The 26,712-nt window shown below is 55.8% G+C and overlaps 1 protein-coding gene across 1 annotated transcript; it reads right to left on the reverse strand.

Moving 5' to 3' along the window:
• TECTA (tectorin alpha) lies at window positions 1-26,315 on the reverse strand. The gene is made up of 25 exons (XM_032133750.1): window positions 24,410-26,315; window positions 23,040-23,104; window positions 21,236-21,369; window positions 19,798-20,085; window positions 16,995-17,132; window positions 16,289-16,454; window positions 14,094-14,506; window positions 13,243-13,813; window positions 12,137-12,729; window positions 11,167-11,740; window positions 9,864-10,474; window positions 9,000-9,561; window positions 8,229-8,428; window positions 7,042-7,425; window positions 6,527-6,813; window positions 6,149-6,429; window positions 5,915-6,025; window positions 5,345-5,547; window positions 4,905-5,068; window positions 4,537-4,785; window positions 3,894-4,056; window positions 3,503-3,590; window positions 3,267-3,383; window positions 922-2,869; window positions 1-827 (listed from the first exon to the last, which is right to left on the reverse strand). The coding sequence occupies exons 2-24, from the start codon at window positions 23,101-23,103 to the stop codon at window positions 2,769-2,771; spliced, it is 6,462 nt and encodes a 2,153-aa protein (XP_031989641.1). The 5' UTR covers window position 23,104; window positions 24,410-26,315; the 3' UTR covers window positions 1-827; window positions 922-2,768.
• Between the last annotated feature and the right edge of the window lie 397 nt (window positions 26,316-26,712).

A 26,712-nucleotide genomic window follows, 5' to 3' on the forward strand; every position in this document is an offset into this window, starting at 1 on the left:
TGAAACTTGAAGGTTTTATTGGGCTGGCAATCATTAACAGCACACAGCACCCAGGGTTAGGTTTTAATCATCGTCAGTACACAACTAAATAATCAGTCTTTAATAAATTTGGCCTAAGTTAGCCAAAAGTCTGGAAAAAAAACCCATAAGTAGTTGGAATGTTGAGTTTAGGGAGAGTTTTGGGGTTTTTTTCCCCTTGTTTTGCCTTTTAAATACAGCTGGAGCATTTGAAAGCCTTGAAGTCAGGTTTGCATCATCCCAACTGAGCCCACATGGCTGGATTTGCCCTGGGCCATCTGACAGTTGCTAATTAGGCTTCTGCGTGTGATTAGGTTGATTTCGAAACATTAAATTACAACCTGAAGAGATTAAGATCAAAGAGAGTTTGACGTCCAAGGCCCGGTCTTACAGACTAGTCTGGATTTCAAGTAGCAAAAGCCAGCTCTGCTTCAGGGTAAAGTTGGCAGAGTTCAGTGGGATTTTGGGGAGAAATTCTTCTTTGTACAGGTGCTGAGGCCCTGGCACAGGGTGCCCAGAGCAGCTGTGGCTGCCCCTGGATCCCTGGAAGTGTCCAAGGCCAGGTTGGAGCACCCTGGGATAGTGGAAGGTGTCTCTGCCCATGGAAGGGGTGGAATGAGATGAGCTTTTAGGTCTCTTCCTCTTCCACCCCAAACTGTTGTGTGATTCCATGATCGTTAAGTCCCATGAAGCTGTGGCCAGTTCTGTGGTCAGTGCTGTGGTCAGTGCCATGGTCAGTGCCACGGTCAGTGTGATCCCCACAGTCAGGCTCTCCTCTCACCATCGCTCTTTGGACAGTCTGTCAAACCCTATAAAGATCCAAGGAAGATCATTAACACCACCATAATCCCCTCACAGTGCTCCCCACCACCCCACTGTGTCACCACGTGAGTTTTTACCCACCTGCTCACCCAGCAAGGGCCAGCCAGCCCCATCAGCACCTCCAGTGCCCTGGGGATCCTCTCCATCCTCGGGGTGTCCCAGCACAGCCCCAGTACCCCCACAGTGTGCAAAGACAGACCCTCAGGCCACAGTCAGCTATCTCAGGTCAGCACACCCACACTCCTGTCATCCTCCACCAGTTCATTAATTAACGCCGAGATAAGGGCGGGAGACATGGCCCGGGGCAGGAGGAGGCAAAGAGAGACTGGAGAGAGAGCCTGGAGACCTGGAGAGCAAAGAGGGAGATGCAGAGGGATGGGGAGAGGGCACAGAGGCAGAGGGGACAGAGAGCAAACATGGGGAGAGTCACAGCAGACCCAGCTGAGAGTGAGCACAGAGACAAGAGAGGGATGGCAAAGAAGCACAGAGAGGCACAGAGAGAGCAGAGAGTGAGGACAGAGCAGAGACAGACAGGAGAGGCACAGGCTGGGAGCAGAGAGGCACAGAGATGGGGGACTGAGGCAGCAGAGAGACAGCCACAGGAAGAAAAGAGGGGTGAAGGAGAGAATTCAGAGCTAACACACACACAGAGGGCACGGAGGCACAAAGAGGGAGCTGAGAGGCAGAGAACATGAAGAGACCACATCCTGCTACCCACCTCTTCTCTTGGGGCAAGGGGAACCAGCTGCCCTCCTGCTGCCCCAGAACCCCAATCCCCTCTGCTCCTTCTGCCCTACATCCCAGCCCATCCCACGGCAAACCTGCCAGACACACACTTCAGCCCTGACCCGTGCCCTCAGCTCTGGTGTGCCCCTGCCTGGCACCCCACAACTCCCTCCTCACCCCTCCCAGGGACTCTCTGCAGCCTTGGTGTCCTTCCAGCCCCTGCTGCTGCTCCCCATCCTTGCCCCATCACACAGGAGCCGCTGCTTACCAAGGATTACAACACTTTTTATTCCCACGCAGCCGTTTCACAGAGTACAAACACAAGACAAGACACCAACACCGACAGCCCCCCCCACACCCACCAGCACCCCAAGGCTGCTCCCCACTCTTCCACCAGGCACCCCAATGCTGCCCTGTGCCCGCAGACCTCAACCCTGCTCTGACCCTCAACCCTTGCGCACCACGCAAACACGGCAGGGAATTCTATCCCTCCTTCTTCTGACTCTTGTTCCTGCCCACCAGAAAGCACCTCTTTCCAAGTATTGGCACCAGCTTGTCACCACCAAGCACAGTGCCAAGATTTCCAGACCCCCATGGATGAGTTTGGCTCTCTGAACCAAACCTCAGCACCGCCTCTGCTCCGGAGAGTCAGAGGGTGACACGGTCCCAAGGTGTCACAACATCCAGTGATGGCAGTGCACTGCTCTGGCCATGACCTGTGCCCCCACACCTACCTCTGGTTGAGTCTCTGAGCTCATAAGACCCTGGTGGCAGCTCCCAAGGACAGTGGAGACCCACAGCTGTCCATGTGAGGGGACAGCGCGTGCTCCATCCTGTCCCACACTACCGACAGCGGCGTGGGCCACCTACAGTGCACCCCACAAGGGAAAGCCCAGGGAAAAGCTGCAAAACCCCTCGAGTCCACATCAACGATGGAAAGCTGCAAAAAAACCCCAAACCCCAGTCCCACATCACTGCTGGCGATCATCCAGCTCTGTCTCGCCGTTGCTGCCGCTGCGCCGGCCGCGTGTCCCCTTCACGTCCGGGTCCGCATCCCATCGCTCTCCAGGTCACGTCCCTTTGCCTCCTCGCAGCGTGGCCGGGTTGGCAGCAGCGTGGCCACTGCGGGGGGGGCTGTCTCCTACCCTACAAAGACTCAGGCTGACGCGAGAACAGTTTTTGGCTGGGCGGCGGGGCCGTGCCTACGAGGTCAGGTGCCGCGGAGCTGAGCGCAGCCACAGGCACAGCTGGGCTGCCAGCAGCAGGGTCACTCGGGCACGGTGCTCCCCTGAAGAGCTGGAGGCTGCCAACACAACAAGACCCACATGAGCTGGGGCTCCAGCACACATGCAGCAGGTGCCTGCCTCCCAGGTGCCCCTCAAATCACGCCAGTCTGGTGCCCACCCAAATGCTCGACCTCACTGCTGGGCCCCCAGACTCTGCCCATGGTGTTTACCCCACCCTGCACCATGCAGGTACCATCACCTCCCTTGCAGCTGCCTGCCCGCTCTTCAGAACCTGCCAGCAGTGGCCCCACAGCCCTCAGGTGACAGGCACACATCTGGCTCCCTGCCCTCCACACCCCGCCTGTCTGCAACGCATCACATGTCCCAGCCACCTTCCCCACACTGCTCGTCCCACAGCCCCTCAGTTTGGGGGTGGCAGTTCCCTGCTGTGCCCGCCCTGACCCCGGTACTTGCCCCTGCAGCTCTTGCCGTCCCCTTGCAGTGTCCCTGTCACACAGCTGCACAAAGGCCCGTCCGCCCGGCTCGTGCAGATCTGCTCACAGCCTCCGTTGTCCTCGCACCAGTCCGATCCTGGGCACAAAGAGCAAAGGGGGACACCTGAGCCATGCTCCCAGATCCCTGATCCTTGACTGCCAGAGGCTGGGATGGCAGAAATCCGCCCCCAGCCTTCCCTGGGGTCCCACACTTACGCTTCCTCCTGATCGGCCCCACTGAGAGGATCTGCTCCTTGGACTCCTCGGTGAAGGCACTGGCCATCCTCGTGTGCTGAGGGCAGTTCTATTCGGGGATAAACACCATCTCTGTCACCCTCAGCCTCTGCCCGGGCCCCCTCTGTGCCCCTCCAACTGTCCCAGCTCCCAAAGGGACCCTGCAACCAGGCTCAGAGAGCACAGGTCCTAAGGTGAGCTGCCCGTGACGGAGCATCTCCTCCCCATGCCTTGAGGGACACACAACCCTCCCATCTCACCCCTAGGACTACATCTCTGGTCACCTCTCTGATGCCACATCAACAGGGCTCACTGCACTCTGGAAGAGCCCTTCAAATCAAGCAATCCACCCCTCTGCTCTCGCCCCACTCACGATTTTGCAGGAGTATTTCTCGGAGTCGCAGAGGGACACGGCGCAGTGCAGGTGAACCTCGTCGTAGTCGCCGATGAACTTGAAGACGGTGACGTGGAAGCGACAGGTCAGTGACACCCCGTTCTCCTCTATGCCGATGGTGTTGTCCTTCATGTTTTGGCACCTGTGCAAAGCACTGATGCTCACCACCACCCTCCTGTGACTGCCACCCTCCCTCAAGGGGTCTCTGCCCCATAAGGTCCCTCACCCCAGGTACCACAGTGGGGTGCTTAGACCCTGCCATGGCTTGTCTATGGTGTCATGCCCTGCCTCTGTCACCTCTCTGGCATTCCCAGCTTGTACTCCCACTTCCCAAAATGCCTGTGCCATGATCCATATTCCCTCATCTGCTGCCAACAGGAGTCGCCCACAGCATTGTTGACACAAGGAAGGTGCTTCTCCCTGCACCTCGTGCTCTGTCACACGCAGGGCTTCTGGCTGTATCTACACCGAGCAAATTAACTCCTGCTCTAACAACACTGCTCCTCACCCTTTCCAGATTTTGACCATCTCATTGGCCAAAAGGTCCTTGTCCCAGCTGATGCCACCACCCTTCGAGCACCAAGAGACACCATGAAAACCATCGGGGCTCGTGGTCACTCACCCTCCCTCGATGATGAAGTAGCGCAGTTTGTCGTTGCTGTCCCGCGAGGGAGTGGCGTAGCACTTGTTCAGCATCAGGATCAAGTGGTTGGAGTCAGCCCCCACCACAAAGACTCCCACGTAGAGCACGTCCCGGGTGGTGAGCACCACCTCGCCCTGCCGGTACGGGTGCTTGTAGGACGAGTTCTTGTACAGGGCCATCTTGGTGGTGAAGCTCCCTTCCTGCGTCGGCACCGTCAGGTTAATCACGCTAACGATGGCAAAAAGAATACTGGCTCAGGTGGAGGAAAGGTCATGAACCCCAAAATTGCTGCCTTGCTTCAGAACCAGCACTGCCTCACCCATCTGTGCAATGGGCCCTGCTCCTACCTGAGCATCGGCCGCACCACTGAATCCAGGGAGATCTTGATGTCCAGCTCATAGGCACAGGAAAACTCCACATTGATGGTCCTGTCCCGGGTGATGATGTTGCCCGTGTTGTTGGCGCTCTCGATCCACACCGTGTTCTTGTACACTATGTGAGTGCTGTTGGACTGCAGAGGGAGCACAGGGCACTGCTTAATTCCAGCTGTCCCTGCTTCCCTGCTCCTGATGAGCACCTATAAACGAGCTGTGTGACAAGGGCCCTGCTGCCCCTCCACCTCTGGCCAGAAAGGGCTTGGAATTGTATCCTTATTCTACAAAACCTTCCTCTGTTCTCCTTGACTCCCAGCCCATTAAAGCACCTCCCAAGCATCACTTGCACTGACCTGCCCCAACCCTGGACTGTCCCACACTCCCAGCCCTGCATGCCCCACATCCCAGCTCACCTGCACCAGGTTGCCACAGTTGCCTTTGGTGTTGTTGATCTGGAAGGAGATGAAGTCCTCCCCCTCGATGCCGGGGCAGTGGCGGTCGTTGACCCGCACGCCCTCACGCTCAAACCCCAGCTGGAACAGTTTGCACTTGGAAATGGACACCTCCATTTGGGCGGCCTTGCAGGTCACCTCTGCATCAATGATGTCGTGGGTGGCTAGAGGAGGAGATGAGACAACTTCAGATCACCACAAATGGCCCACTGACATTTCTCTCCACCACCAGAAATGGGCTGGGATCTTCTCCTGTGGTGTGCCCTGCCCATCCTACATCCCTGCTGCTCAAAATGTTCCCAAAACAGAGATGCCCATAATGTGCACCCCAGAAAAGCTGTTCCCTGCTCTCTGCTTCCCTCCTGAACTGTGCATGGTCAGGAAAACCTGTCCTGGCAGAGGTCACAGCCCTCAGCATGTCCCTTCCCAAAGCCCCAGTGGCACGATGGCCCAACATGGAGCTCGGCACTGACCCCACAGCCAGGAGCAGGGGACTCCCTGTTCCCACAGGGCCAGGAGCAGAGGACTCACTGTTCCCGTAGGGCGGGGGCTCGATGCAGCCGCACAGCTCGCCGCCGTTGTCCAGCTCGCAGGTGCGGTTGGGGCAGTCGGCACCCACGCAGGGATCTTCCACCACTCCTGCTAAACAGCACAAGACACAGCACAAACACAACCTTTACCCTCAGACTGCAGGGCAGCCACCTCCAGCCCCTCTCCCCAGTAGGACATGGTTCCCCTCGACCTGGACAGCCCCAGTTCTCTTACAGCAATTCTCCTTCTCGATCCACTCGGTGCCCAGGATGCCGAAGGTCCGGCAGGCCTCTCCGTAGGCAGCCAGCGAGCCGCACAGCTGGACCTTCTTGTGGTTATAGCAGCCATCCAGAAAGCAGGACTCGTAAAAGGGCAGCGGGTCCAGGAGGCCGTAGCAGGGCTGGAAGAAGCCCTTCATGTCGGTCAGCTTCAGGCAGTAGCTGTCACTCTGCAGCTGCTGGATCTGGACGTTGTCACACGAGGCGGCGTATTGCGAGTACTGCAGCTCGTTGCAGCTGTGGGCACCGGACACGTCGTGGGGGCTCCTTTCATGGCCAGCCCTGCTCCCATTCCCACTCCCACCTGGTGGAAAAGGGTTGTCTGTCCACTCACCTCTTCTGCATGCCATTGGTTTTCCAGCTCTGTGCCAGCACCACGCTGCTGACGGCCGGCTTGCCCCGCAGCGTGGCGTAGTCGTCGGTGGGGTCGCCGTTAAAGTTGCCACAGAGGCCGCACACCTTGTTCTGCAGCCGCTCGCCGATGGTGATTTTGATGACGTTGAAGCCGTTGTAGCGGATCTGGATGTCGGGGCTGGAGTCGATGACCAGGAAGCCCTCCTGGCTGAAGATCTTGGTGGACAGCCCCGTGACAAAGGGGATGCTCACATGGCTTCCGTTCACCTGGCGCAAGAGAAGACACAAAGCTGACGTCCCTCCCATATCCTCTGCCTACAGATGAGGGTGAGCCACTCGTAAATGATTCCATGGCTGCTCCCCACTATCCCAGCTGTGAAAACATCGAGAGTTCCCTGGGGCCCTAGTGGAGACCACTGTGCAGCCTGGACTGCCATCCACTATTCCCTCCCCGCCCACCTCTGGAGGGGCCGGACACCCATGATGAGACCTCACCTTGACAGTGTTCCTGTCACTGATAAGGATCTGCTCCTCGTTGATGTAGAAGTACACAGGGGAGATAATGGTGAGGTTGGGCGAGGACCACTTGTCGAAGTTGATGATGAGCTGGAAGGAGAAGTCGGGCAGCTTCTGGCAGATGGTGGAGAGGACGAAGGCGCAGTTGGCGGGGAAGCGCAGGAAGGCGCCGTCGAAGGTGCGGAAGACGCCGCCGCCGGCCGCCAGGCAGAAGGAGCTGCGGGTGCTGAAGCAGCCGCGGACGCCGTTGCGCAGCGCGCACTCCTCGTCCGACTTGCAGTGCCGGGGGTCGCACTGGATCAGGTTGCGCCGGAAGCAGCGGCACCGCCGGGTGCAGTCCCCGTTCCAGAAGAGCTGCTTGGGCTGAAAGAGGGACCCATCACCAGCTGTCCCATCGCCCTCCAAGGATGTTTGGGACAAGGTTTACAGCCCTCTGTCACACGATAAGGAACAGCAGGCAACGAGGGCAGAGGAAAATGTGCAAAGAACGCGCTGGCAGCTTGCACCTCCCTTGCAACATTGCTGCTACCCACACTCACCTTTGCACTGCCACCGCAACCTCCCTCACCTCTTCTGCGCACACAAAAACCACAGTGCTAAAAATACCTCCTTGGCCTCTTTCCTGCACTCTACCAGCCACCAACCCATCTGCAAGGAGCCCCATTTGACAGTAGCCCGATACTGGCTCCTCATGGAGCAAAGGCACCTTCCACAGAACAGTTGCACTGGCACAAAATACAACCCACTAAAACATGAGCAACGCTGTAAGCACAGCACTCTGCTGCATCAAACTCCTCAGTGACATGCAGCAGCTACGAAAAAGCAAATTTCATGTGAAACAGTAAATTTACCATGTGTGGAATACCTAGAACAATGCGATCATAGAGTGCTGGACTTTGGCATTCATCAAAGAGTCTTCCCAGTCACCAGCCTTTCCTCCATCCCACCTCCACCAGTGCCCTCCTGTGCTTGACACTCAGGTCACCTTCACCCAACAACTGCTTGATGGGTTTTTTGGATAGAAAGACTCCCTGTGCAGCACACCATGCAAGGACATCCCTCTCCTCTCTAGCCCTGCAACCAGCCCAGCCTGACTGTCATCCCCGCTCAAACTCTGCCCAGAAATATCATCCAGACGGAGGGAGCCAGCCCCGAGAGCCGCGTACCTCGTAGTATTTGCCATCGGAGTAGCAGCCACAGTTGTGGGGCAGGATGCAGCTCTTGCCATTGAGGACGTAGCCGGGATCACACTGACAGCCCTCCACGCAGTAGTGGCTGCAGTCGCTCTTCAGCCGGATGGCGGCACATCGGGGCTGGCACAGGGACACGCAGCTCTCGTAGTGGCTGTTGGGGGGACAGCTGACAGCTGAGCAGGGGACAAAACAGACACAGATTAGCTCCATGGACAAAACCAACCTGGCTCCCCACCAGGGACTGACTCAGACCTGTCCTGCGTGGTGCCAGTCTGTGGCCTCACCACCCTGCGAGAGCGGAGCCCCTGAGCCATGAGCTTGCTTGTTAGAAGGGAAAAACAACACAAATTTAATTTTCAGTCTCGTTAGCAAAGACAATTACTTCCCATCTGATTTGCCAGACAGATTGGCTGCCAGGGAGGCATGCAGTCCCCATCCTCAGGAGCCTGATTGAACAGCACAGCGTCATCTTATTGACAAGGTGCTGCAGCTTCATTAGAGCAAACACGTCCTGCTGGCTCTGAGGCTGACTAATACAACCCCTGGTTAACAACGGAGGGATTGCTGATTCCTTCTGAGCTTGAGGCTTCTCCTTTTCCATCCCTGCTCCTGCTGTACCACATGCAGTTTGTAACAACTCCAAGAGACTTCACCCACCTCACCCAGCAACTGTGGGAGGGATTGGCTGCCAGGCCATCGGCCTCCCCCTCCCTGGCACCCCAGCAAAAGAAGGGTGGCACTTACAGCATGAGGTGAAGTTCCTCCAGCCAGTGATGGCAATGCCCTGAGTCTGGCACGTGCTGGCATAGTTCTGCAGCCAGCTGCAGGCTGTCTGCATGGCTCCCCCATCCACACACGTGTCGAAGAGGCAGTTCTTGTAGAAGAAGCCAGGGCTGATCTTGCTGTGGCACTTGGCAAAGACGCCACTTTGGCTGGGGATGAGGCTGCAGAGCTGCTGGGGCTTCCAGAAGCCTTCCACCTTGCCGCAGGCCGGGCAGCGGTCGCCGCAGCCCACGCGGCAGAACGCGTCCCTCTTGGCCCAGCTCTGCACGAAGTCACTGATGCTGGTGGCCGGTGTCCCCCCCGCGGCCACCAGGTCGTCCTCGGGGTTGCCGTTGTAGCGGCCACAGAGGCCGTAGGTGAGGTTCTGGAAGCCCCGTGGGATGGTGACAGACAGGAAGGTCTTCCAGTCATACACCACCTTCAAGCCGAAGTCGGTCTCCACCACGATGTGGAAGCCAAAGGCAAAGATGTTCACTTTGCCCTGGCCCAGCTTCAGGGGCAGGTAGAGACGCTCGTTGTTGATCTGCAGGGAGGAAACAAGGCACACTGTGAGTGGGAATCATGGTGGGAGCTTCCTCAGAAGGACACAAATGAGGGCGTCTCAGCATTCCCAGAGCACGGCCCCTGCTGACCTCGCCTCCACACCCAAAACAAGGCAGCCAAAACAGAAACCCCCTCCAAAAGCTGCGCCTGGCAGCACCCTAGGACGAGCCCAAGCATGACCTGACCCCCAGAAAACCTTGCAGGCCACATCTAGGGAATTGCTCCGCAGTTTGGGAGTCACACCTCCAGAAATAACCGCAGCCCTCATGGTCCTGCACTCACCAGCACGGTGTACTTGTAGGCACGGTGGATGACGATGTTGTAATTAAAGACCTCCACTTCGACCTGTTTCACCCACAGGGCCAGAGAGGTGTCCCGATCCTCGTTCTTGGCCGTGACAGCGAACGCCGGGAACGTGTCCGAGCGCTCCACCATGGGCCGGGAGATGGTGGTGCACAGCACCAGCTCACAGCTGCTCTGGAAGTCGAAGGAGTAGCCATCAAAAGTCAGGTAGTGCCCGTAGCCCGAGATGATGCAGGAGGCGTCGGTGCGGACGTGGCAGTAGTAGAGGCCGTTCTCCTCCAGGCAGTACTCGTCGTCCTTGCACGACACGTTCTCGCAGTACACGCTGTTGTCCGAGCCGTTGCAGTAGCACAGGAAGTGGCAGGAGATGTCCATCCAGAAGGTCTGGTTGGTGGCCAGCTGCCGGCCCTCGAAGTTGCAGCCGCACTCGCGGCGGGGGATGCAGCGGGTGCCGCGCAGGGCGAAGCCCTCGTCGCACTGGCAGCCCTCCGAGCAGGTGTCCCTGCACACGGGGCCCGAGGCCAGGCTCTCGCAGGTCTCCACGCAGCTCATGCACTCCTCGAAGTGGCTGTTCTCCGGGCAGGAGAGAGCTGCAGGGCCGGCAAACACAGAGCCTGAGCCCCCAGCTCCGACAGCACAGGGTGAGGAACAGGCAAAAAGCAGGTGGTGACCGATTCAGGGGGGAAAAGGGGAAACAGTCCCAGCATTTTGTGGTCACTGGCTCATCCCATTCCCTTTGCAGCCCCTTCTCCCCTCAGCCATCACCCCCCTCACATCTCAGCCCTGTCCTGCCATGTGCCAAATGATGCCTTCTCCTGTTAATTCCCAAACAAACACCTTCCTGAACACTCTGAGGCAGAGACAGGCACAGCCTTCCCACCACCTACTTCCACACTCGGGATTTTTCACATTTGCTTCTGAATTGTGAGTGTTCTCCCATCCACGGCAAGTTTACAGTGGCAGCTAAAACCCAGTGTTATTCAAATTATCCTCTGGTGGTGGCGTACAGCACCGTCAGACACCATCTGTGGCGCCAGAACGCTCCTACAGTGCACCATAAAACTTCTGCTGCCTCCTGAAATGCCACCCTGAAACCACTTCCCTGGGAAATCTGTCTCTGCTGGCACCAGAAACTACTGCCTGTGATTCCAGCATCCCGCACGAAAAGCTGCTCCGCCTCTGCGCGCCCACAAATCCCCAATAAAAAGTCTCTGCCTAGGTCTGGTGGGTTCCAAACCCCCTTCTCCCCATCCTGGGTGATGAAAAGCTTTGGTGGACTCACGGCAGAAGCTGTGGCTCCTCCACTGGCCGATGTCCACGTCGGCGTTCTTGCAGGCACTGGCGTAGCGTGCCACCGAGTCACACAGCTCCGACACGTTGCCCCCACTCTGGCACAGGCGGAAGAGACATGTCCTGTAGTAGGCTGAGACATTGACCACGCTGTGACACTCCAGGAAGGAGCTGTTGGTGGGGTCGTTGATGATGCCGCAGCTGGAGCGGCTCCTGTAGGACTTGAGCAGCTCCGAGTCGTTGTTGCAAGCCATGAGCAGGTCCCCACACTCCCCGTTGCAGATCTCGTCGAAGGTGGTCCAGCTCTCCAGGAAGAGCTCCAGGTTGTCCGTGAACTTGCCCTTGGGCAGGCTGAATTCGTTACTGGAGTTGTCGTTGAAGAGGCCGCAGAGGCCACCGGTGCAGTTGAAGTAGGAGGTGGAGAGGCGGATCTCCAGGAGGCCAGAGTCATAGTAGCTGATGGCCAGGAGCCCCTCAGACTCCATCACGGTGCTGTTGTCAGTCTGGTAGATTTCCAGGTGGCCAGAGGGGTGGAAATAGGGCAGCCCCACATCGTAACCATTCACCTACAAGGAACAAGGTCGAGAGGATTCAGGAAGGGTGATGTGGCTTTGCCCAACCACACCCTGCACGTTAAACACTTTCTGACCCATACCCACCCTCCAAGGCCCAGAGCCTCCTCTGAGTGAGGGCATGCAGCTGTATCTTTGCTTTTTGCCCCACAAAAAGCAATTTTTCTTCCAGGGCAAAAACAATTTGCAGGAGAAGGAGGAGGCAGGAAAGCCTCCTCAGCAAACAGGAGGAGCAGTGCTGTGGCAACAACTTCACAGGCACCTCAAGGGCCTCCGTGTCATGGCTCAAGTGCCACTGTGGTGTCCACAGCCACAGATCCATGAGCTCTTCTCCACTGGATCACAGCACAAGCCACCACCTCCCAGCCCATCCCTAGGCCGCACTTTTACCTTAATGTCTGACAGCCTGGTGCCTGCAATCTTCACCTCTTGGCCGGCCGCCTGGACCCGCACAACGCGCGGCCCGTTGGGAGCGGAGCCGGCCTTCTTCTGGCTGATGTCCACCTCGATGAAGTCCGGCCTCTCTGGGCAGGTCTTGAGCAGCGTGTAGGACTGTTCCAGCGGGTAGGGGAAGGTGATGCCATCAAAGGTCTGCAGCACCTGGTCCTGCCCCACCAAACACACGGTCTCCCGCTTTGGGTAGCACCCCCGGTAGCCGTTCTCGATGGTGCAGATCTCTCCCTCGGGGCAGGTGGTGTTGAAGCACCTGGCCTCCCTGCCAGGCTCGCAGTGGCACTGCACAGTGCAGTCTGGTGACGCCCAGAAGGACTCCCCGATGGCGTAGTAGCGGCCGTTCACGTCACAGCCGCAGCCCTGGACGGGGACGCAGCGGTCGGCGCTGAGGACGTGGCCCTCGGGGCACTCGCAGCCCTCGGTGCAGGGGGAGGTGCAGGCCAGCGGGGCTGTGAGGTCCGAGCAGGTGGCAGGGCAGCTGCTGGCACACACCGAGTACTGGCTGAGCTCTGGGCACTGCACGGCTGCCACTGTGGGAGCAGAGGGGTGACAAACAGAAGGACCGTGTTACGGCACAATTCAGGGTCAGCTGCCACCTTCTCACTGGCCACAGCAGAGACAACACAGAGGGACCCGTGACCCCCTCAGTGGTAGGACTGGCCCCTCCATTTCCTTCCTAGGCCTCCCTGGCCAGTCCTGGGCTTCTCCAAAATAGCCCCAGAGCCACTGAGCCACCCAGAGCTATTTAAGGCTGCAAGGATGGTGGACTGACCAAGCAGTCCCCATTCCAGTCCAGCCTCCAACTCTCCTCATGGCAGCTGATGATCTCCAGGACAACATGGAGCTTCCACCTCATGCCTGGCTTGTGCCACACTTTTGCTGGAGCAAGGGTGTGATGCCACGGAGAGGAGGGACCGATCAGTTCCCTCCCGACACCCTCCACTTCAGGCAATTCCCTCCCTTGGATTTCCTCCCCCCCTTGTCACGCACTCCTGGGCACACAAGCAAACCCCGGCACTGCTCCCCTCCTCCCAAACACTCACCGCATCCCGTCTGGCTCCGCCACTCTCCCACCGAGATGCCCAGGGCCTGGCACACGGCAGCGTACGCCTGGATGGCCTGGCACAGCCCGGTGCCATTGTCCCTGGCGCTGCAGAGGTCGTAGACACAGCTGTGCACGAAGGCTGTGGGGTCCACAACGGAGCCACACTCCCAGAGGGGCCCCCCGCTCTTGTTGATGAAGCCGCAGTACTCGGGGGTGAAATACAGAGCTTCAGTGGCGGGGTCACAGAGGCTGCAGTTCTCCAGGCAGCCCGTGGAGCACCTGCGCTCGGGATGTGGCACCTGCCAGCTCTCGCCCAGCTCCGGCACGGACGTGGCCACCCTCCCGTCCGAGCGCAGGATGTCATCCTCCGGGTCTTTGTTGTAATTGCCGCACAGCCCGCACGTGGCGTTGATGTACGAGCCCGGCACGGACACGGAGGCGTAGTGCTGTCCGTCGTAGGTCACCAGCAGGCCGAAGTCAGTCTCCAGGGCGGTGGACAGGCCGCTTTGGTAGACCTTGATTGCACCCAGTTCCAGGGAGATGGGCAGGGACACCACCAGGTCGTCCACCTGCGGGGACAACACCCGGTGGCTGAGCCAGCGCGTGGAACAGCAGAGCCCTCGTGCTGGGACACAGACAGGACAGTCCTGTTGTGGGGTTTTGGGGTGGGGACACGCACAGAGGGCCAGCCATTGGGAAGCCACAGGCATTTCCTGTGCCCCGTGCCCATCCCCAGGACCCACGAGGCCCAGAAGTGCCATCCCACGCTCTCCAGGTTGCCAGCGCGGTCCTGCTGCCGCCCCAGAGGAGCCGACCTGGCAAGTTCCCTGCTTCCAGCAGAGCTCTTACCTTTGCCTTCCCAAAGCCGCCCTTGGGGAGAACAATCTTGTGCGAGTAGACCTCCACAAAAATATCCCTCAGCCAGGAGACGGAGGAGCCGCCTCGGTTCTCATTCTTGGCCTCCACGTTGAAGTAGGGCAGCTGGGAGCCTGGCCAGCACTGCCTGGCGAGGAGGTAGGAGCAGGAACCCTGGAAGTGAAAGAGGAAGCCGTCGAAGGTGTGGTAATGTGGATCTCCGAACACCACGCAGGTGCTGCTCTCCACCGGCACGCACTGGAAGAATTTGGTCTTCGTCTCACACGCCTCGAAGGGGCCACAAGCCATGTCCTGGCAGAGGATCTCATTGTTGAAGTCCAGGCAGCGGCACTTGGTGGTGCAGTTGGCGTTGTCCCAAAAGATCTCCCCTTGACGGAGAAACTGTCCTAGAAAGACAGAAAGGGAAAAACCCACGCTACATCACTTCTTGAAACAGAAACACGCTCTGAGTGCACCCTCGGGGGGGTCTGCTGCTCCTGTGATGGGGACCACCACCACCGTGTCCTGCTGCTGGGCTTCTCAGCTGCTTTGTTTGTGCAAACTCCCAGCAAGAGCTGCTCATCAAACCCCAAGCTCCGTTTCCAATGGGTGGTGCATCCTCTTCGAGTCCTACCCACGCCACGAGTCCCTGGAATGCTGCGAGTGCTGTCACAAATCCGGGGTCAGTGCTGCAACAAGCAGGCTGGAAAACTTGAAGGCTGTTCCACACATTTTGGACACCCACCACTCTGGTTCTTCTTCAGTATTGCAGGGCACAAGAGGCATTTGTGCTGTTTTCCCAAAGGAAAAGCCCCATTTGGAGGCGCCTTCCAGCACTTTTGCTGCACTTGCAGCATCCTCCAGCCTTGCTGCCATTTCCGTGATTCCCCTGCTCACACAACTGTGCTGGTCAGAAAGTCACTCTGTCATCAGCAGCCCCAGGAGCAATTTACTCCCATTCAGGAAGAGCTCGTAGTAATTACAACACCAAAGAGCTGTTGACAAGCAACTTCCACCCCACACACGAGCCCCAGCGGGAGCGCCGAGTGATCGCACAGCCCCAGACGGAGCAGACGTGTTACACCACCAGAGAGGAGCGGGTTTGGCTGGTGACAGACAGGAGAGGCTGGGAGAAGGCTGGAGAACAAGGATGGCAAGTCCCCGTGAGGGATTCTGTCCCCTCCATCTGGCCATCTTTCACACTCCTCCGGCGCGTGGCTTCTGCCGTGCGCTGCCTGAGTTTACCTCTCCTAAACTTTTTGTTCTCTTCCCTGCCTCCCACAAAAAAAATATGCTATTTTCTGCTTCCCCGCAACAAATGTCTCCTCTTGGCAAGGCCCACGCTCCAACCATCCTGGCGTGGGGAATTTGGGAAAGGGGTGTCATTCGGATCCAACACCTCGTGCTGTGTCTCCTCTCGTGGAGGGCAATCAGCCATTCGCTGTGAAATTTAAATCCAGTGGCGCGATCTACTCGTGTTCCTCTTGTCACCTGCAAAGCTGAGACTGGTTTCCAGTTTCTCTTCAAAGTCCAGCCTTTCCTCCTGGGGTCAGCAGCTGGAAAACGCTGGAGCAGCTGGACCCAAAACTCTGCTGGAGCTGCAAGAGCCTTGGAGTCTCGTGGACCTTCAGTACCGTCCTAAACTAGGACATAAAGAAGCCACATGACTCCAGTGTCCGTCAGCAAATGACAATCCACTCTTGCTGGAAAGACTCCTGGAGCACAGTGGATGCTCCTGACAGTTTTATTTGTCAAATGGAAATGCAATAATCTTTCAGCAGCAGAGTCCCTGTGCAGCCACTGTGTGCATCGATTAATCCCTTTATGGCCCCGCGCTGTCAGGGACACAGGCACAGACTCTGTAACTGCTGCAGACACACGGCATTTGTCCTGCCTGGAAAACCTGCTATTCCTCCTGCAGAAACGAGGGAAATGGCACCACAAGATCAGCTTCCCTAATTTATGGGCAGCAGGAAATTGCTGTCCCCGGGTCTTTCCTGTTGCCACCAATTATCGCAGGAACTCGGAGATGTGCACGGACTGAACCCTCTCTTGTGTTTCTGTCCCTGCAGCTGCAGCTTGTGGGGATGCCTTGGCAAAAGCACAGATCATGCAGCACCCCAACAGCAGCACCTTTTGCTACACTGCACCCCAAAATCTGGGGACAAGCAATGCCATTTCTGCCTTACCTCTCAGGCTGCAGCCGTTGGCCGGGTCTATTTCTCTGCCATCTATTTTGAAAGCCCAGCGCCCAGGGACGTTTACGTTGGTTGTTTCCTCAATATTGACAATGTCTGGGGTTCTGGAGCCTGGGATGCTGAAAAAGTTGGTGAGATTTCCACCATTGAAGCCAGCCTAAACCAGAGAGAGAGAGAGCAAATTCCATCACCCATCTTGGCAACGGGAAAGCGATGCTGCATTTCCTCACTTCTCTGTTCCCCGCTGAGTGCATCTTCTTTAGTTTTAACAGCTCTTTCTGGAGATTTCTGCTTTCAGATAGTCTGAATTTCTTTTTTTCAGGTGGTTTGGATGTGAGTGAAAAGCTAAACAGGCACTACAAGCAGAAGGGATGTGTATTTACAGATTTATGTTTGTACAGACACATGTCTGTATATACATATAGATCTGAGGCTGTGTGAATTGAGTGGCCAAAATAAAGTCAGGGAGCAATGTAGGGAGATTCCCCTTATTCAGGAATGTCCCCCTCTCCTCAGGCAGAGGGACTGGCTGTGGCACTGCTGCCACCACCAAATTTTGGAGTGCTCATCCCACCATGCCCAGCAGTTCAGTGCAAGGCCAGTTCTAGGCCTGAGCAAGCACGGCCACCTTGGGAAAAGCCATAGGCAGTCATCCAAGAGCTCAGCAGAGGTGGGGATGCGGGAGCAGGAGCCTCACCTGTGCCATCACCCCGCCGAGACCAGTGAGGGGGTCCCCTCCGCTGGCCGTGCCCGTGGTCCAGCTGATTTCGTGGTAGTTAAACAAGGCAAAGGACGACACCCCGTCTGTGATCAGGACAGCCTGGAACGTGTTCACCTGTGCAAAACCACGGGCACATTCACAAGGTGATACTGCTTTTCTCCTGCCCTTCTGCCACATTGTTGTCTGGCCTGGGTGAGCCTCACAGTGAAGACCAGAAGTGGAACGAGACCCCAAAATCCGCTTGTTCTTGCTGCCACAGCTGCAGCAGCTCCCATTCCTGCTCCTTCCTCCACCTGGGAGCGTGTGAGGATGATCTCGGATCCAAGGGAACACCAATAGATGGCAGCATGAGAATAAGCTCACGGGGAAGGAGCAGCGGGCAGGATCTGGGTGGTTGTGATCTGTTATCTCCCATTACTCCACCTTAGCTTTATTCCTGCATTATCTTTCCCTGTTCCCTTCCACGTTCATATCCTACAACGCTGCTGAGGGTGGATTCCATCCAAGCCAGCCGTGTATATCCTGCACTTTGCTGGCTGCCAAATCCCCTCCCTACCTGCTCAATCCGCTGCTCGTGTTCTTCCTTTCACTTGAAATGACTCTGCATTTCCAGCCCCACAAGCTCCAGGCACACTCCAGCCTGGAATCCAGCTGGGAAGAGCCCAGCTTCCCTTTTAGGGCTGTGCAGAAAGACAGAAGCAGCTCCTTCTCCCCCTCTATCCCCGCAGATGAAGCAGCAGAGCTCCTCACTGGGAACTCAGTCAGTCCCTTCTCTCAGCTCCCTGCATTTTCCTGTCCTTCCCATCCCCGCCCTGGGACCACGCCATGAGAACAGCTCCTTCCGCCTCTGAGCAAGCAGGATTTTAGCAGGGCACAGAGTGTGGGCTGCCTCTCTTTTAATTAATCTAGAGCAACCCTTCGAGCCTGGCTACCTGGGCACTGCCCACTGGGGAGGAAGCCACAGCCACAGAAACAATTCCCAGGTGATTGGGAAAGCCCATGGATCGAACCGTCTCCCACTGGGAAGCACCAAGGCTTATCCTGCCAGGAGCCCTGAGCACTGCAAGCAGTCGGTGGCTGCTGGAGGGAGGGAGGGGAGGGCTGGGGGTCACTTTGCACCACATCCCATCCCCTTGGAGCAAACCCACTGGCCCTGAGGATGCCTTAGAGGGGAGCCCAGGGCTGCTCCCGCCGCTTGCACGCCGCAGGGATGTCACTTCCAAGGCACATTCGGCCCCTGCCAGGAGAAATCACAGAGTCGAAGCAGCTCTGGGAGCTGTCACGAGAGAGACAGAGGGTGGGCAGAGCTGCCTCTCAGCAGCTGCACATGGCACAGCTCACACCCGGGCAGGCAGGGCAGGGAGCTACAGCAGAGCCACTTCCACCCCTCATCCTTTCCTTGGGATTCTTTCTCCCGTTCCTGGTTTCCTCCTGCTCACCTTTGCCGAGCCTTTGGCTGTGCTGGGAGATCACAAACATGTCACACATAAAGGCAGTGGCACTTGGAGAGTGCCACAACAGCTTTTCCACGCAGCAACAAACCCTGCTCTGCTCAGGAGCCTCTGGGAGGGTGGCAGGAGATGAATCTTACACCTGGATCTCCTCGAGAGGAGCAATTCCATCAACCCCCAAAATTCCCCTCTTTGGAGCTCCTGCCCATGGAGCACCCTCTCTGTCCAACCAGGCCCTCAGGAAATGAACCCATTTGCTCAGGTGACATCTCCAGGCAGCAGCTGCAGCCTCCCCGAGGCCACATTCCCAAAATGGTTTTCTGCAGCTTTTCTGCATTGCGATGAAATTCCTGCTTAAGTTGCATGGTGCTATTTCCTTGTGCCAACTCCAGGCCCTGGCTGCTGCTGAGCAGGAAGGCTGCTCTGTAACAAAATAAATTGCATTGTGTTGCAAATGTAATTCTTCAGGCAATACACGGATCTCTATATTGCTGGCTGTCTGGAAATATATATATATATAAAAATATATAAATGTGGGGTTTTTCTGCAAGTGCTGCCAGGACTGGCAAAAAATATGCATCAAATCTCAAGCTTCTCTAGCTGAACTGTTTATCAGAGCCAACTCCTCGAGACAGAAGCAGCTGGGTTTTGGCACTCACAGCACACAGGCTAATCCTGAACAATCCAGACAATAGCTGGGATCCCTCACTTGCTGTTCAAGAATGGGTTGGATGAGGCTTGGAGCAACCTGGTCTAGTGGAAGGTGTCCCTGAGGTGATCTTTTCCAACCCAAACCACTCTGATTCTATCTTCACCCCAAGCTCCAGCACGGACCTCCCGCCATCAGCTGCAGTCACAGCTCACAAATTCACCAGATATTTAAAGCTGTCCATGCCCTGACAAACACCGCCCTGCCATCCCCCTCCTGTGAGATACAGCTCACACACTGACGGCCATGTGACACGGCCACGCTGTTGGTGTGACTCTGATCAGCGTGATCAGTCTCCCGTGCAGGCAGGGAGCTGCCATCAGAAATATCTGCATTTGTATGCAAGAAGCGCATTACGATCAAGGCAAAAAGCCCTAATTGGTGTCAGAGCCTTGCTTAGATCCACTGCCTACAAACACTGCGGAGGAGATGCTTTCCCTGGAGATCCAAAGCAGGGAGCGAGGCTCGTACAGGCTCCCAGGGGAGAGAATGAAAGGGCCGCGCTGCTCCTCTGCCCAGAAGGGAAGTGAGCAGCAGGAACACAACGTGTCTCACTCAATTTCACACACGAACGATGGGACAAGACACGAAACACACCCGTGAGGAGCACAGCTCTTACCGGCGTCGTGCTGCTTCCCCCGTAGAACGTCACCTCCTCCCAGGTGACGATGAAGACCCAGAGGGCAGAGAAGGAGGCCATGTCCCTGAAGTGCCTGCGGATGTCCCCGGAGGCTCTGCGGAGCAGCTCTGGCTCCGTGCTCTCCCTGTAGTAGATCTCCCCGCGGATGCCGTTGTGCACATCCGCCCAGAAGGGCGCCACGAAGGCGCGGCCGTCGGTCAGCGGGAAGGCCTCCGGCGTGAACTGGCTGACCAGGGCGTTGAAGGAGATCACGCCGTTGTTGTTGACCTGCGTGGAGACCCCCACTCTGTCTGAGCAAAGGTGGTTTAGCAGAATAAATCAGCACAGAGCTGCTGGTTTGTCAGGAAATGTGGGGTTGGAGGGTTTGGGTTTATACACAGACAGAGGGTGAGCAGCCCAACCTTCTGGGCACAGATTCACTTCATCCTACCCATGGTGGCCAAGGGTTGGTGCAGGAAGCCTCAAAGGCAGGACAAAACCCTCAAAATAGGGTTCTGCAGGACAACACAGGAAAGGCACCCATCAGAGCAGGATGGCACCCAAATCTACTGAGACACTGCCGTGGGCCCCTGGGGTCACTCAGCCTTTGGAGAGCAGCTCTGCAGCACTGAGGGGTGTGGATGGTGATGACACAGGTGGCTGCATGGAACAAAACTGCCTTTGGCTTCGTCATCTGTGGCAGATCCTGGGGCTCCCCGAGAGCAGGGAGGTGCCACCTCAGCCTCCCCAGAGTCTGCTGAAGGTGCTCCCCAAAACAACATCGTGGCAAAGCGTGGGCAGCAAATGGCTCTGCTGCCCTGGATGCTGGGATTCCCCACCACACAAGGGCTTGAAATGGGATTCCTGCTGTGCCCGTGCTGCTGTGCACAAATACAAACTGGGGAACGGATGAGGCTTTGCCTCTCTTCTGATCCCACAGTGACCACAAGACTTGGGATGTGGCACAGTCACGCTGACTTAGGCCCTGTCTAAGGTTTAGGTGAGTTCAGGTGACCCCTCTCAGCCCAGCCCTGGTGTCCCCTTAGCCAGGCTTTTTGGGAACAGCAGCAGCCTGTCCTTCTCCTGGGCACCCATAAAACTCTTGCCCTTTTTCCCCCCCTGCAGGTCCTGCATGTTCTTGTTTCTTGTCATGGAGCAGGAATAATGTCCCTGGTGTCAAGCCCTTCGCTTTGCTGTGCCATTTAATCACCCACAGAGAAAATTTATTGCCTTTTAGATTCCTTTCCCATGAACATTATCCCATTAAATATACCTTTGACTTTCTTAATCATAAAACCTATCAGTTCATGAAATCTAAGAACTTGTCAGGTAGCTGCTAATAAATCTTCCAATTCCTGATGACAGGCAGAGCGTGTTTAAAATGCAGCCAATAATGGCAAGGAAAAGGATGAAGGGAAGATCTGCTTTCTCCACTTACGTAAATGCTTCTGTACGGGGCTCCAAAAAAGATGAATGGCACAGAGATCTTGATTTCAGGTGAGCTCCCATCATCGACTTTGGGGGTTTTGGTGTCGTTCTGCCAGAATGGATACAGGCTTGCCATGCTGTGAGCTGGAAGGAGAGGGAGAAGAGTCCTCAGGGCAGTGTCAGGACAGCCCTGACTTCAGAGAGGCCACAGGAAAACAGCACCAAACCCAAAGGGTGTTTGAAGCCAGGGCAGAGCTGCTGGCTGGGGGACTGGCTTTAGGACAGGCTCTGGGACAGGCTCAGGAGAAAAAGCAACATCCAGGTTAGTCAGGGCACAGCAAAGTGACCACAGGATGCACCAGAGCTGCGCTTCTGCCTCCCCTGGGACTGTGCCCAAGTCATACCCCCTAAGTCTTTTCTTCACACGAGGACAACAGGTCCATCCCTGCTCCAGGACGGGCAGGACTGGCTGTTCCACGTGGTGAGGTGCTCAGGAGAGCAAACAGCCCCAGTTCCAGCCCCAGAGCCACGTTCCTGGCAGTGCCCACCTTCCTCCTGCCTGTTTTCCCCCTGCCGGGGCTCCTGGCCTGGGGAACAGCCTGAGGGGTCACGACTGCTCCAACATTTCCCGACAAAATTCAGCTTCCTGATAAAAGGCACTGCCAGTAACATAATTGTCTCTCCCAGAAGTGCTTCAGAAGATGGTTTTGACACATTTCAGCCGCTGCTTTTCTACCAGCCTAAAACCCATCAGCCTGAGGCACCAGCAGCCGCTTCAGGCCCCAGGGAACACGTCCCCTCCTGTCCCAGCCGCTGCCAGACCTCCGCTGCCATTTCATGTCCTGTTCCTCCAGCCAGCTCCTCACAGAGCAAAAGGGGATTTCTCTGGGTTTGCCTCCCCCTTCTCCCCTCTTTGATGTAGGAAAGCCTCACGACATTCAATCTGGGCTGACAGAGCCCCAGGCTCGGAACAATCCCGGCTCTGTTCACCTGGATTCAGGACATTTCCGGGGATTTCATTTCCTGGGCCCTACCCTGAGCTCTTGAGGGGCCTCCAGCCGAGGCCAGCTTGCTCTGTGTTCCCATGGACAGGGAAGGGGCTCTCCTTGATGCCCAACCCTGAGGATGCTCCATGCTGGGCATTAAGGAGTCACTGACTGACCCTTCACAGGCTCCAAATTTCCCTGGGGAAAGGGAGATTAGGGGAAATCTGTCCTAACCCATCCTGATTTCCTAGGACACTTGTGTGACCTGAGTGCCCTGCTGGACATCAAGGGAGGTGGCATTGACGGTGTCCAAACCACAGCTCTGTTTCCACAGACATATCCAAAGGGCCACTGCCAAATTCCTCCTGCCAGGCAGTAAAAGAAATCATTTCACAGCTGTTACACACCTGATGAGTTATCACAGCCAGGGCACAGCTACAAGACATGGATTTTATTCATTTTTTAAACAGGAAGCTCAGCAGACACTCCTCAACTCTTCTTCAGCTCTACCGGTGCCACACCACCACACCTGCTCAGCAGCCCTAACACAGACATTTCCCAAACTCCTGCTTCCTCTGGAATGCTCTGGGTGCACACACAGCCATATAAATGATAAACAAAAGCACCCCTTAGGATTCTCAGTCCCTCCATCCCTATGGGAAACACTCAGTTCACCCTGCTTGTTGCTCTTGCTCCAGCCAAGGAGCTGGGGGTGTTTCTCAAGCCCTCTGGGGTTGTTTCCCAGCCCTCTGGGGTCATTTTCCAAGCCCTCTGGGCTCTCTGGGCACAGCCCAGCTGGGGAATGTTTTCCTGATGAGGGATACTCACCTCTCTGCCAGGCTGTTATCACCAAAAGGGCCACCCAGGCTCCCAGAAATGATCTCTTGTTCATCCTACAGGAAGGAGACAAACCCAGCCATGCATCACATTGGTAGGAAAACACATCCTTGAGGCGATTCCCAACTGCTGCCGACACGGGGATGTTTCAGGGCTGGAGGTCCCTCACCTACCAGGCAGCACTGAAATGCTGTCCCATGGATTGGTGTGAGGAGAATTCCCTGGTGATAACAGCAAATCACCTGTAGTGCCAAAGGGAGCCCAGAACCTCCTGGAAGAGCTCATTTCATGCTGAAAATAAGTAAAGCCACGGCTCTCCATGGGCTCTCTATTCTCCTGAGGGTTCAGGAGCAATGTCCTGATCCACTTAGTGCAGGGATGGCCACTCCTGGCTGATCCCAGAGGGAGCAGCTCTGCTCCAGACAGGAGACCTGTGATGTGCTCTCGTGGTCCAGGGGCTTCAACTGCAGCTAATCCTCTGCCCTGGCTGCCACCACAACCATCGCTCAGGGGGCTGGATGAGCATGGAAGGAGCACATTTTACACAGCTGGGCAGCTCCTTGCACAGGAATCAATGAGAGAGAGAGAGAGCAGATACAAAAAGGAAGCGAAATCCTGTGCCAGCTCTAATTCCTTCTGTGCCTAATGCAATTTGTTACTCGTTATAAATCCAATAGAAAATATTGCTCAAACACCTGCTTTGGTTTCTTCGCCCGTCAATTCCGCTCGTGCCGCACGGGCACGGCTCAGGGAGAGCTCCCAGGAAGGTCTGGGGTGCTCCCAGCGTGCTGGGGAAAGATGTGGCCAGCTTCCCACACCAACTGTGTGCATTATGCCCAGCCTGGGTGTCAACAGCAGCCTCCCCACCTTCCCAGCTTTAAAAACCTCCCTACAAAACCCAGCGTCTCTGTGTGCTCTCCCCATGGATCTGGTTTTATGGAATGCGTGGATCAACAGATCCAGCTCCTTCTAAGGACACTCACAGGGCACAGGATTACATCCCATCATCTCTCCCACATCACTCCCACTTGATTCCCATTTCCTGGGAAGTTTGGAACACAGTGGAAGGGAAGTTCTTCGCTCACACCAATGCGACCGCATTCCCCATGGGGAAAGTTCATTCCACCAAGGAAAAGTTTTAGCACGTTCCCTGTCTTGGAAAGGTGAAAAGAGAGTGACAGAATTTTGTGTAGATTGTAAATCCGAGTCACTGCAAGGAGAGACCAGGCAGAGAGCGGCCAGTGGGGACGGCAGCAGTGCGAGGACAAGAGCGGAACTGGAGGGACAGCGAAGAACAGATTATTTAACACATCCCATCCAAAACTACAAATTTTTAGGTATGGAAAAAAAGAATTACCAACCTGTTTCGTAGGCTAGAGGAGCGACCAGCTCTGAAATTTTAGACCAGTCTTGGTAGAGCAGGGCGAAATCCTATGTCAATGGAGAATGCATGCCCGTTCTCCCCTGCCAATTATTGCTGACGACTGAAACGATGGCTCAGTCCTTTGCTCTCCCAATTGAAAACTCCGTTTTCCTCAAGGCTCTTCCAGGGCTGGAGCAGTGTTGAGTTGCAATCACAACTGTTGTTCCTCTATTGATAACCAGCAGGCTAATCTGGAGATCAGATTCTGGCCTGGAGAAGGAGAGAAGCCTCTTTCTTCCCCAAAAGCTCACCCCCTTCAGGTGGATTCAGATGGAAATGCCAGCGAGACAGAGCTGGGCTCGCAGCTCTGCTGCTCAGGGAACAGAAAACCCAACAACCCTCGGAAGAATTGAGCTCCTTCCTCCTTTGTGTAAAGGGGGAAAAAAAAGCCCATCTATATAAAGTTACAGGATTAGCATTAAACAGTGCTAGGCTTAAAGCGCCGTTCAAAGGCGCTGCCCTGGACTTTCAATGGAGCTGCTTTCACATCCAAGTCTTGCTTTTACAGGTGGAAAAGGAAAAACTCACCCAAGAGAGGGCTTCCTTGCTTTTCCCATTCCCACCCTCTCTGGAAGAACTGGTGGTAGTGGGGAGTTTCACTGGGGGACTGCTGTGAGCGTTATGATCCTTTTCACTCGTACAATTGCAGTTTCCACAGGGATTTTCCCTGCCTCTGGCATCTGGGCTGGCCACAGCTCTTCATTTGAGCCCAAAATGTACCCCAAAAATGATTTCAACTGCTTTGAGCTGGTTCATATCCATGTTGGATGAGAGGGAGAGCTGGAGCAGCAGCCGAAGGGTGAAGGATTCCCCAGCAGAGCCACGTTAGAGCTGATTTTTCAGCCTGCAGCAAGGCTCAGGTCAGACAGGCACTGCTCCACCCCAGCAGTGGGAAAACAGCCTGGCTTTGGCTGATTTTCCCTTCTGACATTTTGGGTGGGGGCCTTTTACTCCCTATTTTCCCTGCTAGGAGGTCTTTATTCCTTTTGTGCTCCTCACCCTGTGTCAGGAACAGAGAGGAGACAGGAATGCCAGCAGCCCAACAAGAAACCCAGACTTTTTCCCCTGGGTGCTCCTGGCAGTGTGTTCAGCAAGTTTCCCCCAAAAAGCTGTCTCTTACCTCAGCAGTCTCTTTTAGCACATCAGGGCACCAGGCAGCTCGCTGCCTCCACAGCAAATCCCGGAATTTGCTTTCCCTCCATCCTCCAAGCAGGAATCTTTCATTTTAAAATTTATTCTTAAATTTTTAAAAATTTATTTTAAATTTTTTTAATTCATTTTTTACCCTTTTCTAAGCCAACAACTATTTTAGAAGGGCAGGGGGATATCAGCACTGACTGATATTCCAGGGGCAGATTACTTCCAGCCCGCACCCCGGCTCTTCCCTTCCCTCCCATACATTTTAAACACAACCAGCTCCAGGAAAATCGACTCTCCTCATTCTGTTTTGTAGCACAGAGAAAACTGGTGAAAATAGGTTTCCCTCTGCTCCTTTGTCAGTTTAATATTCTGGTCCTGTTTGTCCTCGGCGAGTGTACACTGATGAAGTTTGATTAGGTTTCACCAGCTCTTTGGGGAAGACTTTGTCTTCCAGCCTATCTTCTTCTGGCAGGGGATGTTCCCATCATGCAGTGCTGAACACATTGGAGCCCAACAACCAAACACTTCTTCTTTTTTTTTTTTTTTTTTTTTAAATTCTTCTAGGAGAAAACTTCCTCCCATGCCTGACCTGAAGGAATAACAAGCACTCAAAGATGCCACAAGGGCTTCTGTGGCTGCGTGACCTTGGCACAGCAGCCACAGGCAGTGCCCTGTCTCGTTCCCATCTCAAGGACCTGGCACAGCCCATGGGAGATGCCCTGGCAATGGATTTACCCAGGAGATGTTTCCCATCCAGAGGGGCATCTCCCTCCTCCTGCCTCCCCCAGGGTTGTTTGGTGCAGGCCATGAGGCTGAAATTTGTTTTAACCCCAAGGCCAGTCCCAATGAGGAGAGAGAGCGAGCTCGAGCTTTATTCCTCACCTGCAAGTGGGGATGAGTCCCAGTCATGGGGAAATACAGCCCAGGAGAGGAATAGGCCTTCAGCTCTGTGACTTCTCCTTTTGACAGGCGGCACCTCGCACAGGTGAGGTGGCTGTGACCAAGCTCATGGACAGACAACACAAAAAATTCCTGGCAGTTTTCACTCACACCTTTGGGGTGACAGCAGGAAACATTTTTGCTTCAGGGGACACCAAAGTG

Source organism: Corvus moneduloides, chromosome 25 (genome assembly GCF_009650955.1).
Source record: "Corvus moneduloides isolate bCorMon1 chromosome 25, bCorMon1.pri, whole genome shotgun sequence".
NCBI lineage: Eukaryota > Metazoa > Chordata > Aves > Passeriformes > Corvidae > Corvus > Corvus moneduloides.